Source organism: Labrus mixtus, chromosome 18, assembly GCF_963584025.1.
Source record: "Labrus mixtus chromosome 18, fLabMix1.1, whole genome shotgun sequence".
Lineage (NCBI taxonomy): Eukaryota > Metazoa > Chordata > Actinopteri > Labriformes > Labridae > Labrus > Labrus mixtus.
In genome coordinates this window covers 5,574,580-5,588,064 of record NC_083629.1, presented here as the reverse complement: position 1 = coordinate 5,588,064, position 13,485 = coordinate 5,574,580, and the positions used below count along the sequence as shown (strand labels likewise).

General features: G+C 40.5%; 1 protein-coding gene across 4 annotated transcripts in view; it reads right to left on the bottom strand.

Annotated features, from left to right (window-relative positions):
- The window catches only part of LOC132992780 (neurexin-3a), a 78,131-nt gene that overhangs the window by 14,070 nt on the left and 50,576 nt on the right, over positions 1-13,485 (bottom strand). For all 4 annotated transcript variants that reach the window (XR_009676378.1, XM_061062286.1, XM_061062283.1 and 1 more), the window contains 3 exons: positions 4,409-4,590; positions 4,144-4,315; positions 331-420 (listed from right to left, as the gene is read on the bottom strand). Coding sequence is in view for 3 of the 4 variants with exons in the window: in XM_061062286.1 (XP_060918269.1) it covers positions 331-420; positions 4,144-4,315; positions 4,409-4,590 (444 nt within the window). In the remaining variant the exon portion in view is untranslated. The remainder of the gene's footprint in view (positions 1-330; positions 421-4,143; positions 4,316-4,408; positions 4,591-13,485) is intronic.

Sequence of the window (13,485 nt, the reverse complement as noted above, 5' to 3'; positions counted from 1 at the left end):
TTTTCATTATATTGATTTATTTACTCTTTATGGTTCATTTATTCACAGTAGTTTATTTTTGCAGTTTATTCAACATTTTTAGCCAGAAGGAAGCTCCGTATGAAGTTGCATGCATGGTGTTGCATTCATGTTCATGCTGTATTTGCACTTTGAGAAAAGCTTGTATTAATGTTTTGAGACTTGCATTAATGACATATGTTCCAGTGAGCATCACAGAAAATTATTATGTTTTATTTTCTGAGTTAAAGAAGTGCAGGAAATGTTTTTAACATCATCTGAGTACACAGAGAGAACACAAAGAAGCATAAAAAAATGTTGGCTTAAAATTACCTTTCTCTTGTAGCCACTCCTCTACTGGTCTGGCGTATTTGAAAGGAATTTTCTTATTGGCCATTTGATAGCGTTCAATGTCGCTGTTCCCTTTAAAGTTTAAGAAGACATTTATAAAAACATTTATTGATCGTCAGCACCAAGTCACCTGCCAGCTTTCATTACCTCTCTTACATTTACAACAAAGTTTAAAAGACTTTAACTGAAGATTTCAGTTTTTATGACCTTGAATCTATACTGATGACTTTATGTGAAGGTAAAAAGTAAAGACAACCATGAGCAACAAAATGCATTATTTCTATATGATTATTTTAAATATCCCTGCCGGGGGGTTGATGTCAGACCAGGTGATAAACAGCGTGCTGTTTTAATTTGGATTCATAGTGAAGGGTTAATATGAATTTAGATAAAAGCAGGTGAGTTTAACAGAAATAAACACACATGCACAGTACAACATTTAAAGGTCACATATTATGTAAAATACACTTCCCCATGTTTTTCTAACACTCATATGTGTACCTAGTCTGTCTACAACCCCCCCCCCCCCCCCCCCCCATGATGAGAAAAGTTCATCCTCTCTGTCTTCTGCCTCTTTTGGGTTAGGGTTAGCCACTTTTCAGAAAATGTGTGCTCAAACAGGCCGTTTGGAGAGTTTCCCTTCATGACATCACAAAGGGCAGTAACCCCTCCCCCAGGTGGGTGACACTCCCACAGCTAGGTGTTTGTTCTGCCCTCTGAGTCTGCCTTCTCACCGTAAACAATAGGACATGGAGTGAGAAAGCCCGAGACACCCAAGCCCTTCCAGAGAGGGGGGGCGTGGTCATACACAGCTCATTTACATATTTAAAGGTACAGACACAGAAACAGCCTGTTCTGAGCAGGGCTGAAATAGAGGGGTTTATAGACATGATCAAATACAGGATCAGAATGGATTTAGATCAAGAAACTTCACACACATGTTTTGGGGAGCTCGGAGACTTATTTAAACTTTTTTGAAAAGGAATGTATGTGACTTTTAAAAAGGCTAAAATTAACTACTCTGTCCACAGGGGGCGCTAAAACAGGGACAGAAGTTCCTCACAGGAGCTTTATGATTAAGTAAAGTTTATTATATTGTTTTTAATCCAAGAAACAACAATAAAAGTGTATATTAAGGGTGAAAGTGTATTGTTTGTTTTACCGCTACATATTATCTGTATGTTTCACATTCATTTTGTGTAAGGAGTAAAGACTGAAGTCATATTTTAACACCATGTCAGCTTCAAAACCTCACTGAAATTCTACTGTTGACTTAGATATAATTTTTACTAGCTGGCCATCAAAGTAGAGGCCTGAGGCCACGCCCCCTTCAATGCTCATGCATTTCCATTGTCCTCATGCCTTTTCCCTAAAAAGGAAATATTATATCTACGGGTTTTCCCTGACAAGCTGATTCAAAGTGTTGCGTCTTTAATGCTCGAGGTCTGACCCGTCACAGACAATTTGCAGCAACTTTTTCCTTTTTCTCCTCTCTCGTGTTCAGACACACACAGACGTCTGAGTGAACACATTTTTTTCTCAGGCATTAGAGAGGTAAAGCAGCAGGGCGAGTACAGACACGGTTCAGTCTAAGGACCAATGTTCTGAAGAAATCTGTGATTACATCTTATGACCTTTATTATCCCCGTGTGAAGTCATAACTGTAGATTCTGTCATGGGACACAGGTCAGCCAGTGCATTGTCATCTAGAGTTCTCCAAACTCCTCTATAATGTGTTTTGACTATTTAATGTTAAAGGGAAAAATCCTCTCTGTGAATACACAGCGCTGGACCAGAAGCTTAGGAATAAAACTTAAAATCTGCTTTGACAGAAAGTCAAAAATAATCTGCTGAGCAGATACAATAAATGCACATTTAAAGGTAACTTCTGCATCTTACTGAAAGTTTTAATGTTTAAACTATCAACTTCACTCTGTCTGACGAGACGCTGATTGTTGCTGCTCAACATGACGTCAAAACAGATTACTTTGGAATCATTCACCCAAAGGTGATGGTTGCAGCCTTTTGCAATAACATATTGTTTAACTTTGGGACAATTCGTCTGCACTGAGACTCTGGAAACATTTCTAAAAATGTGCCAAAACAACTGAGGAAGACTCTTCAATGATATTCTGCTGGTCGGACTGAAAAGAGTCTCTTATGTTTCCAGTTGACAGAATCACTCTGAGGGTTCTAATGCAGCTGCACACAATGTCAAAAAGGAAACAAGTCATCTTGGTGGCATGATTTAAGGTGATTGGTTTGCAGGTTAGTTATAATGTTTAACTTTGGGAAGTGAAACTTGAAAATGTTGAATGAAATGTGACAAAAGCAACATAAAGACATTTGGATGAGATGATAAGATAAGGGTTATATGCTGGAGTTGCAGCAACATAGTATACCAAAGGTATTTCAGGATAACACACCACATCCAAATTTCACTATATATTTTTTTATTGCTGCTAACGTTTCGTGCAAAGCCCTTCTTAGAGGCTTCACACATTCACTCACAGGTGACACATATTAGGAGGCTGATTAGAAGCCAGGCTCTGTAATATAAGTTACTGAGGGTGAGCATGTTTTTTTTTAATATACTATTGAGCAACACAGTATAAAGGGGGTGCTGGTAGCATAGTGGTTAGTGCGACCACACCCTATGTACAGAGGCTGTAGACCTCCAAGCAGGCAGCCCAGGTTCAAATCCGACCTTTGGATCCTTTCCCACCTGTTAGTCCCTACTCTCTCTGTCCCTCATATTTCTGAATCTCCCCTCTGTCCCGTCCCTAAATAAAAAAGGTAAAGTAAAAGTAATGAAAATATGAAAAACATAAGAAAAGAGTAAAACATAGAAGTTGTGGTAGTGCTAGTCTGACTTGTGTTTTATGAGGTCACGGTGCCTATGAACCTTGACATGTAAGACAAATGAATGAATGTTTAGAAAGAAGGACATGCACTGCTATGATCTTAGTCATTCCTCAGCTCTATATATCGTTAGATTCACGTGTTGTATTAAGCATCTGTAAGATGATAAATGAAGGACTTGTATGAACACATGTATATATTTGAATACATTCTTAATTATTGAAATGATGTCAATTGCTTTTTTCTCAAGTATGTGATCTTAGTGGTCAAGCAGTGGCTTTGACAACCAAATTAATTGAGCTGCTCCACAGTCTGGATACTGTAGTTCCTGTGAGGGACCAGCAGAGGGCGACAGAGCTCACAGGTTACAGAACATATCACAGGCATCAGTCATGTATGATCATGTTCTTCCTGCTTTAAAGTGTTTTACTGCGTGTTATGTTGTGTCCTGTATTGTTCTGCCTGTGTTATTGTTGAGTTTGTTTTGTACTGGACATCTCTTGTGTATTTCTTGTTTTACTTAGAGACGGGCATTGCATATAAGCTTAGACTAATAGTGTTGTAGTGTGTTGGTGTGCTTCATTCTTGTCCCTGTACAAATAAACAGAAAAAAAGTACAAAAAATAATTATAAACCCTTGAAACAGATGTTAATGTGAGTGGCAAAGGTTCAGTGTGTATTTTAAGTCACTTAGAAATCCACAAAAAAAAGAAGAACAAAAATGAAATGCACTGAGGTATAATCCTGAGGAGTCCCCTCCATCGTACCCGTCTTCTTCTTCTTCTGCTCCTACATTGACAGATTCACTGTAAACTCTTATCACTCAGAGTGTTCCCAGTAACACAAGAGAAGAGAACGGAGACAGACTGGGACAGATCATTTAACATGTTTAGATGATGTGCTACAGATTAGAAAGATGAATTAGCATTGTACCTGTCGGGAAGTGTTCATTGATGGACCAGTTGTCCACCTGTAGCGTAGCGTTGCCACCGTTCCTGGTGAACCGGACCACGTGATACTTCCCATCATTCACTGGGGTGCTGCCCTCCTGCACAGTGATGTCCATTGTGCCGATGTTGAACGTCACTCCTATTTTGCCTTGTTGCTGAAATGAGACACACAATCATCACCGTAAAAGCAGAGGAATGTGTAAAGAACATTCTGTATTCATGATTCCTGCATTCATCTTTATACTCACTATGTGCAGCATGAGATAATCCCCCAGACCAGGCGCGCTGTCGATCCTGACCAGGATGCCTTCTTTCAGGGAGGTGCTGAAGCCGACGGTCAGCCTGTCCGTCCTGGTGCTCGGTCTCTCATTGGCCGGCCACTTGAATGTGATGAGGCCTCCTCCTTTACCGAAGATGTACGTCGTCCCAGCTGAACAGACATAAAAATTTAAAAAATCATATTCGAAGTCCTAGATTATGTTGAGATCCAAGAGATACTAGTTTAAAATGGTAGGTGGGTGTCTGCCTTTTTACTGTAAACAATAGAACAAAATGCAACCAAGGACCAAGCCATATCCCCTTCCAGAGAGGGGGCGTGGTCAGACACAGCCATTTACATTTAAAGGTACAGACACAGAAACAGCCTGTTCTGAGCAGGGCTGAAATAGAGGGGTTTATAGACATGATCAAATACAGGATCAGAGTGGATTTAGAACAAGAAACTTCACAGAGCTCTGAGACGTATTTAAACTGGTTGAAGAGGAGGAGAATGTGTGACCTTTAAATGTTTGTTGGCCATCAATCATGACGCCTAGGTTTATAAAACAAAGATGGGTTCATGCCTGGGAGACACTGATCAAGTCTGAAACACTTAATGTCTACAGGGGTCATAATGATGGATCTGAAGTCCTGTGGTCTTTGGTTTTTGTGCACAGGGATGATGGAGGACTTGAAGCAGGCTGACATCTGGCCTGTCCCCAGAGGTGTTGCAGATTACAACTTCAGGTTTGTTTTAGTAGAATTATTCTATTCTATTATTCTAAGAAAAGTTGGGATATTTTCACTGCCTGTTATGGAACGGGAGTATCGCTTTTGACAAAAAGAAATCTACTACAACAACTTGAATTTCTAAATAAATCAGAGTTATTCAGATAAAGTGATAATGTGAAGCTCAGTGAATTATTTTTACAAGTTGCCCCCTCTGCTGCTCTTTGCTGAGACATTTCTGCTTGACAGTGAAAGTCCTTTAATTATCATTGTTGGCTGACATTACTTCAAACTGACACCATGACAGATTCTTTTTGAAACTCAGTCACTGCAGATGTCTTTTTCTAACGGGGACAACTTTTCATTCTTTCAGTCTCTCTTGTGCTTCAAAGTGCGGTAGCTTGCAGCCGGAACGAACGCTACGTCTGTGTGGATGTGAGAGAGACGACAGCTGTGGGGATGTAGGTGACTTTCAGCTGGTTCGCTGGTGTGAGGCAGCGTATGTCCTGATATGCAGGATTTACACCATGTTCTGCACATTTACTTTTGTGTTTAAAATACACAACAGACTGCATATCAGAGCTTGTGTGTTGAGATTTAGGTTTATATATCATGTTAATGGAGGGCAATGTTAGTGTCAGGATCTTGGTTTAGAATTACATTACATCGAGCAGTAAATTCATTTAACATTTAAATGATTAATTTCCCAACATTAATCCATCATGAGAAAGACTAACTTCATTTTAAGAGGCAGAAACCTCGAGCAAACCAAACCATGCTGAACAGCCGCCTGCTGTGACCGTGTTGGCTGTGAAATTTTAATAAATGAAAAGTCAGAAAGAGAGATGCATATAGAGACAAAAAAACAGAGCAACAACCACGAAGAGTTTCATCCAGTTCATCAAAGTTTCAATCAAATCAGATGACTTCAAACTTCCCATCCAGCCATCAAGATGTCAACACAATCTGCCTTTTTCTTTCATCAGTTTTGTCTACGCTAACCGTCTGAAGCTTTAAGCTGTTTGTGTCTTTATGATTACGACCCAGACTCAGACTGCTGCAGTGGATCTTCATCGTCTCAAGTCAAACTGAAAGCTGGCTGTGAAAGAAATGTGCGTCTGACTTTGATTAAAGAGAACAGAAGGCAGGTTTAACTGTCTGAGGCTCCACTTCCTTCATTACTTCTCCTGAACTCCCCTCACAGCTGTTGTCATTAGTTTGTGTGTGCTCAGATTTTGACAGATAAATGCATTTATAAAGTGTCATTTTGATCCGCAGCAGAAACCAGAGCAGTGAGACTGTAAAAGGGAATGTGCAAAACTAATCAACGAAGCATCGTCGCCCTCAGGGGCGATTCTGGAGTCTGTTGGGGCCCAAGGCATAGACTCACAGGGGGCCCCTCCAAACAGCGTTCATCTTCATTACGTTATAAATAATCTGACAATAACCATTTTTTAAATCTAAAGTTATGTTATTAAAGTGTCTCTCCCCCATATTTAGGGATAGACGAGCAGCATTCAGGCATTTACTATTATATGAGTGAGTGCTGTCAAATGGGGCCCCCTAAGGGAGGTTATCTACTGTCATTGCAAACTTTGAGTCACTGAAGTTTATCAGCCGCCAGGGGCCTCCAGTTGTCCTGTGGCCCCAAGTGGTTGCCCTCACTACTTGCCACCAGAATTACTAGCCAGTTAAACAGATAATTAATATGGCTGAGTCAATGTGAAACCATTTTGCCTTGCTTACCTACAACTAGACCAAAAACAATAACAGAGGAATAAACAGTCAGCGGGGCATCTGTTCTGCTTCAACTGGATTTCACTCTGTAGAAAAACTTTGTTCGACATGTTACCATTCAGAGGAACCCGTAGTTAATGGATCTACACCAAGCAGCAACCTCCAGTCGTGAAAAATGAAGCCAATGCAGAAGTGCAAAATCCTGCAGTTCCTCGAGTGTCCACTTGAGGCTGGCTCCAGAAACACCAGAAGTCACATACACACCACAGGCAAAAATCTGTTTTTACAGCATAAATTAACATGTTTACAGCCTGGTACAAAAAACTAAATAGGTCTGATTAGTTATTGTCCTCATGGACACACGCTCTCCGGGGGGGTGATTTTTTGTTTTAAACGTCTCCGTTTTGACTTTATAACGATACACGTTCTCCATAGTTAGGCGCTTAGCTGACATGATTGACAGGTGGGCTTAAAATCCGCCTCCGCTCCAGCTCTCAGCCTGTTATTAGGTTGACTGAAAGTTAGACTGAGACAGGATTTCCAACATGGCGGCTGCTGCCGATGAGCCTCCTGCGCCCCCTGCAGGAACAGATGGCTGACGTCACTCAGGCTTAAAATTTACAGTCTATGATCTATACCAGCGCATACCACTGGCTGCTGCCACTGTGCACATGGTTGTTGATTTCAAGTTAGAGCACATTTTTCATTTCTGTGAACTATCCAGGAAATAAGACAGACGGGACAATTACCCTGTGCATGTCAAAATGGTTTTGTTCTTATTTAATGCTTAATGCATGTACACATGTCAAAATCAGATCCCTTTACTCAGCCTCCATGGAAACAGTGATGTTTGAATCCCTAATCAGGATGTGTTGCTACATTTTTGGTTGAAGAAATATCGACATGGCAAATGAGCGCTGCTATCAAATCCAGCATCTGGAATCGTGCAGTTCTCCTTCACATTATCCCTTCAAAAAGCCCAGAATCAGAAACCTGAGTTTGTCAATATGAAATGTATTGAGAAAAGTTCTGGTGCTGTAGTCAGTGAGATATGAAAAAAAAAATTATGTTCAGAGTCCAGATGGACACAAAACTTTGTTGTGTGTTTTATATTGTCCTCCTGCATGATTGTTTTTCATCTTCCCCCAACTCTGTGTGGTATTTTGATGTCACTTCTGCGCCACACACACACACACACACACACACACACACACACACACACACACACACACACACACACACACACACACACACACACACACACACACACACACACACACACACACACACACACACACACACACACACACACACACACACACCTGGCCACTCCAAGTAGTTTTCTAGAGAAGAATGATGATTGCAATAATCACCACATAACAAGGATCAAAAGGTGTCCCACTGCAATCACCACAACACTAATTTATCCACAAATAGCAGCCGACAGCGGCCCATCAACAGACACACACTCAACACTGTGAAAGTAGCTGCAGAGACTTCAACGTTCCCTCTCCTCTGGAACTTGATTAAAAAGCCCTTGAAATCACTTAAAGTTGTTTTTACAAGGAAGAGAGAGACTCAGCTCTTATATGAAAACAAAAAAAAATAAGAAAACGCAGAAACGGAAATAAACACAAGGCAAACTAGCAATAAACAAAACCCACTGTAGAGGGTGAACTGACAAATAATGACATGAACAATATCAACTACCTGATAATAGTATCTGAGTCATCAGTAAATCAGGAGGATCATGATTAACATTTTGTCAGTCGATTCTAGGATTTGGCTTTTAAGCAGCTTTGTTCAAAAGTCTTGAAATGACTCTCAAAATGAATTTGAGTTTTCTAACCCAGTGCTGTGCAAGTTCTCTTCTTTAAAAGAAAACCAGTATTAAAACTCGGGCTGTCATTTAAAAACAAAAACAGTTAAATTGTCTTTAAATATCAGCGTCTCTCTTTAGTTGGGTTTCAGGGGATGCAAGCCGAGATGTTGTTAAACACTGCGCTGTTTACTGGTTAACTTTTCTGAATCAGGGTTTTTATTAGCGTCATTCTGGATGCTTAGATTAAGAGAGGCATGACTTTGCTACACGCACTTTCCATTTGCAAAGTTGGCTTATTGATTGCATCTTATAATGGACTGGTTTTCTTAAGGTTTTGACCCAGCGGCATCCTCCAGTGTGGAAAATAAAGCCAATGCAAAAGTGTAAAAAACTGCAGTTCCTTGTGTGTCCACTTGAGGCTGGTTACAAAAGCAAATGAATCCCCATTAGGTCTCATATTAAAATGTCAATTTTTTTTTCACAATTTTTAAACATTTTTAAAGTCTGGTTCAAAAAACACTTTTGGTCTATAGCTCATTTATGTATACGTAAAAAAAAACTGTGGGGGGATTTAAAAAAAACAGATCCATTTAATTATCTTCATAGTTTTCAGTCATGTGACCAGTGCTGAATGTCTTGAGGGCGAAAACAGCGTTGGATAGTAGTGGCTATACCATGGAATACCCAGCTGAACTGCAGCACATTCTGGTTAATTTACCATCTCTTCAGAACGATGCATGTTTATATCTCCTGACAGCCACAGAAAAACAGAGTTATTAAGATGAACTGCTAGTTTTGGGCACTTGCGACCCTCATACACCACACGGGACACTATTTCATTCACTGCAAAGTCCTTGCTGGTGTTACGGTTTGAAGACTGATGCTAACTGAGTGATTAAATATTTAGATTTTTAGAGGACAGGAAAATCATAGTAGCCTATCAGGTTGGTGCATTGAGTAGCATGCACAAAGTAATGGTGGCGGTTTTAGGCCATATCACAGTCAAAAGCTACAGCTACAGTTCTTGAAAATACTGGAGGATTTGGCACAATTAGACAAAAACTGAAGTTGAATCAAACATGATGATAAAAAGAAGAGCTCTTTCTCAGTTTACAGGTAAAATCAGAGTGAAATAATAAAACAGGCACTTGGTTCATAAACTTGTAAGTTTATGAACCAAGTGCCTGTTTAGAAGGTGAAATGCCACCTGAAGGTTTTTCCACTCACCATGCCCCCCCTTCAGTGACGCAGACGACCTGTATATGGAGACAGGTAGATTGGAGGAGCGGTGCCTCAAACCGTGCAGGTGATGCTGCTCAGGGTGAGCATATGAGGCTGCGACCACCTGAGGTCCGGAGACACTCGCAGAGTTCACAAACATCCTGGAGGGGGGTGAGCTCTGCTTTACAGACGCAGCGAAACATCCCAGAATGAACCAACCCATCCAGATAGAGTGATAGAGAACTACAAGACCGGGAACTCTGCAGGAGCCCCCTTTCATGAAACCCTGTAAAGGCGAAGCACCCATGGGGCACATGGCGGAGGGTGAAACGATTCAAAGAGACACAAGGAAGTGTTCTGCAGAAAAGTTTCATGATTGAGAAAGCCCCATAGTAAGAAAGAGGGCCGCACGATCTTCCAAAGTCAGCCAATCAGAGACAGTTTGATGGGATTAGACATCTTTAGAAAATACAAAGATTCTCAATGAGGCACAAAAAAAACCTAAAACATACACATTTGCCCTACAGCCTGCAGGAAACTAATAGTGAAAATAAGAAAGGAAGCACATCTGCATCCTCCTCTGAAGAGAACATGTGGCTCAGATTGAGCAGCCGTTTGCTGATTACACTCCACACACTTCAATCTCTCCGCCAATTTCTCCGTCCCTTTATTTTTACTATTATTAAAAGACATCTAAAAGCAATCTTGCAAAGATGAAAATCCATGGAGAGGAGGTCTTAGTCTGGTCCTCTAAACCTGCACAATAAACTGCTACCAGAAAGCCATTAAAAATAGAACATTGTATATCCACTGGACCTCTGTCCGTTCCACTCCTGAGAGCTCCTCTCGGTTCCTTTTTAATGAAACTTCATGAAGATTTCAGGAGTATCCATCAAAAGCACAGTATAGAAGCAAAATGCAAAAAAAAATCCTTGTCTCTGTTTCCCACGTCTCTGCTTTAAGACCATCCTCTGATGTGTGCTCAATATTGCCACGCGCACTTCAAGAAAAGACAGCAGCAATGATCTGGATCCCAGAGCAGCAACAGAGAGACGGAGAGTGAGAGAGAGAGGGGGAGAGAGAGAGCGAGAGGGGGAGAGAGAGAGAGAGAGACAGTGGAGAGAGAGAGTTGGAGTTGGAGGGTTGGGACTTGAAAAGGCAGAGCACGATCATTGATGGGCAGAAATTAAAGGTGAAACATGGAGCTTTAATACCTGTACTCTTCTTCTCATTGCACTTTTGTCAATGTTTGGATGTGTTGAATCTATAACTATAGAAATCCTCTTCGTCTTTTATGCATCTCCCTTTAGCTGCCTGAGGACTGGATTTATTTTTTAAGTACTTAAGTCATTTTTTTCCTGGAACCCCAAAATTCAATTCAGCTTTTAACAAAAAAAAAGTAAAAAATGGCAACCCACTCCAACAAAGTGTCCAACACAAAGGGAAACAGTTTTCTTTTGTGAAATCCATCCTGGGTAAACGACTTACATAAGACGAAAAACAGTTTTCTACAGTACTGTACTTCTGGCACATATAGCAGCAGCATTTAATTTATGTTCTAGTGGATCTCATTCAGTCTTTGTGATTCACTTCAGGTGAGGTTTTCATGTTGTGTCATGACTACAAAGAGTGAGTGTGAGCACAAGGTACAGAGGGCTGACTGCAGGTACATTTTCACTTCTTATAACAAATTAGATTATCGTTGCAAAAAAAAGATACAAAGAAACTAAAAAAAAACACATGGAGTAAATGTCGAATTAAATGTGTGCAGTCTGACTGTTGTTAATGGTGGATGCAGATCTGGCAACTTAAAGAAAAAAACTGTTTTGTCTTAGTGAGTTTTGCCTTTGACTATAGAATTAAGCAAAATCTGTCTAATCCACAGTCTGTAATAAAAGATGAACTACATGACGGCTCCCTAAAAGTGGAGCCAAAACATTTGGAGCTCCCCCTACTGCCCGGCTGCAGTATAGGTCACCTTCTCCATGTTAACAGATGGGACATGAGTCAAACTATAAAATCAAAATACATGTGAAATATCCGTTTGTCCAATATGGTTTCTCTCTTTACTTTGACATTGTATCATGCTGATTTATGCCTAAGTGTTTATTCTTAGAGAAGTTTAGTTTTAATTTAATTCGAAGTGTAACGCCCCGATTGACAGCTGTGTTGACACATCTGGCTATACTCCAGCGCTCTGCGCCAGATTAGCAGAGCAGAGGAGGAACGGCGAGGAGAAACTCATAACTACGTAGTACTATACAGTCATTCAGTGACCGTGAATGTCTGATTCAGACCAACACAAGAATTGTTGACGTCCTGAAGCTGATCCCAAACGGATCTACTCCGGCTCCAAATAGCATCACCTGCCAACAAATTCAAGCCATATTTTAAGAGAGTAGTTAGAGTAAGTGGAGATGCCTGATCCATTTTTGTACACATTTAATGGTCAGAACATGTCACAGACTGAACTGGAAACCAGTCACACATGACACTTTGACATCTTGAAGCTGGAGTCAGCAGTTGGAGTGGACTAAACAGATTTTATATTGAGTATATTGTTGGAACTTCTTTAAACTAGGACCTAATGATAAATGACAACTTACTCTGGTGATACTACACTCAAGTCAAAAGGTAAATGCCAATGTGGATTGGATTCCACGAGCACGAAGACACTGGGAGGTAGAAATCTAAATAATGAATGGAGAAGTGTCTCAAGAAAAACATCTGAAACTGACGTCCAAAGACAAATAGAGATTACCGGACGATAAAATAATCAAACCAGAATTCCTTTTAGATCCTTTCACTGAGCATCTGTCCGCCTGCCATCACAAGAGTCGTATCATATATTGACTGTGGACACCAACCTGTCTCAGCGCCGCCTAAAATAGTAAATTACCAAAGCTGAAAAGCTTAATGGCTGCTGATACTCCTGCCAGTAATAGAACAAGGGCTGAAAGTGAAATCAGGACACTGTTACTGTTGCTATTTCTGAAGCTTTTGTGTCTGTCACCAACAGGAGAGCAGCAGACACCAAATCAGGCGGTTAGCCACACGGCATCGATTATCTACAGCTGGAGGAATACTCTTCAGATCTGATGATGTCTCTAATATTCATCCACCAGTGTACAGCGTAATGGAGTGTTTTTTAAGAAAAAACACGACATCTCTTCACCAAGTGATGGTTTGCACTTAGTGAATGATTACAGAGTTGGCTTTTAAAATATGGGTTTGATCAGTACTCTTACATGTATTATGATGCTGACGTTGTTGTTCTAATTGTGTAAAATGTTGTAGAGCAGGTTTACAATCTGACCCCATAGTTTACACTGAAGACATATTTTACTTATATGTAAGTGTTCAAATTATTTATAAATTGACTAAACCTACAGTATGTTATATTTGTGTTGAGGACTCACATTAGCACGGTGTATCGGTTTGTCAAGAGGCTTAAAACTGGCCTCAGTTCCAGCTCTAAGTCGGTCATTAGGGTTGACTGAAAGTTACTGCCAAAAGGACACAAACCCCACTAGGTCTGTTTGTGGAATGTGAGCACAG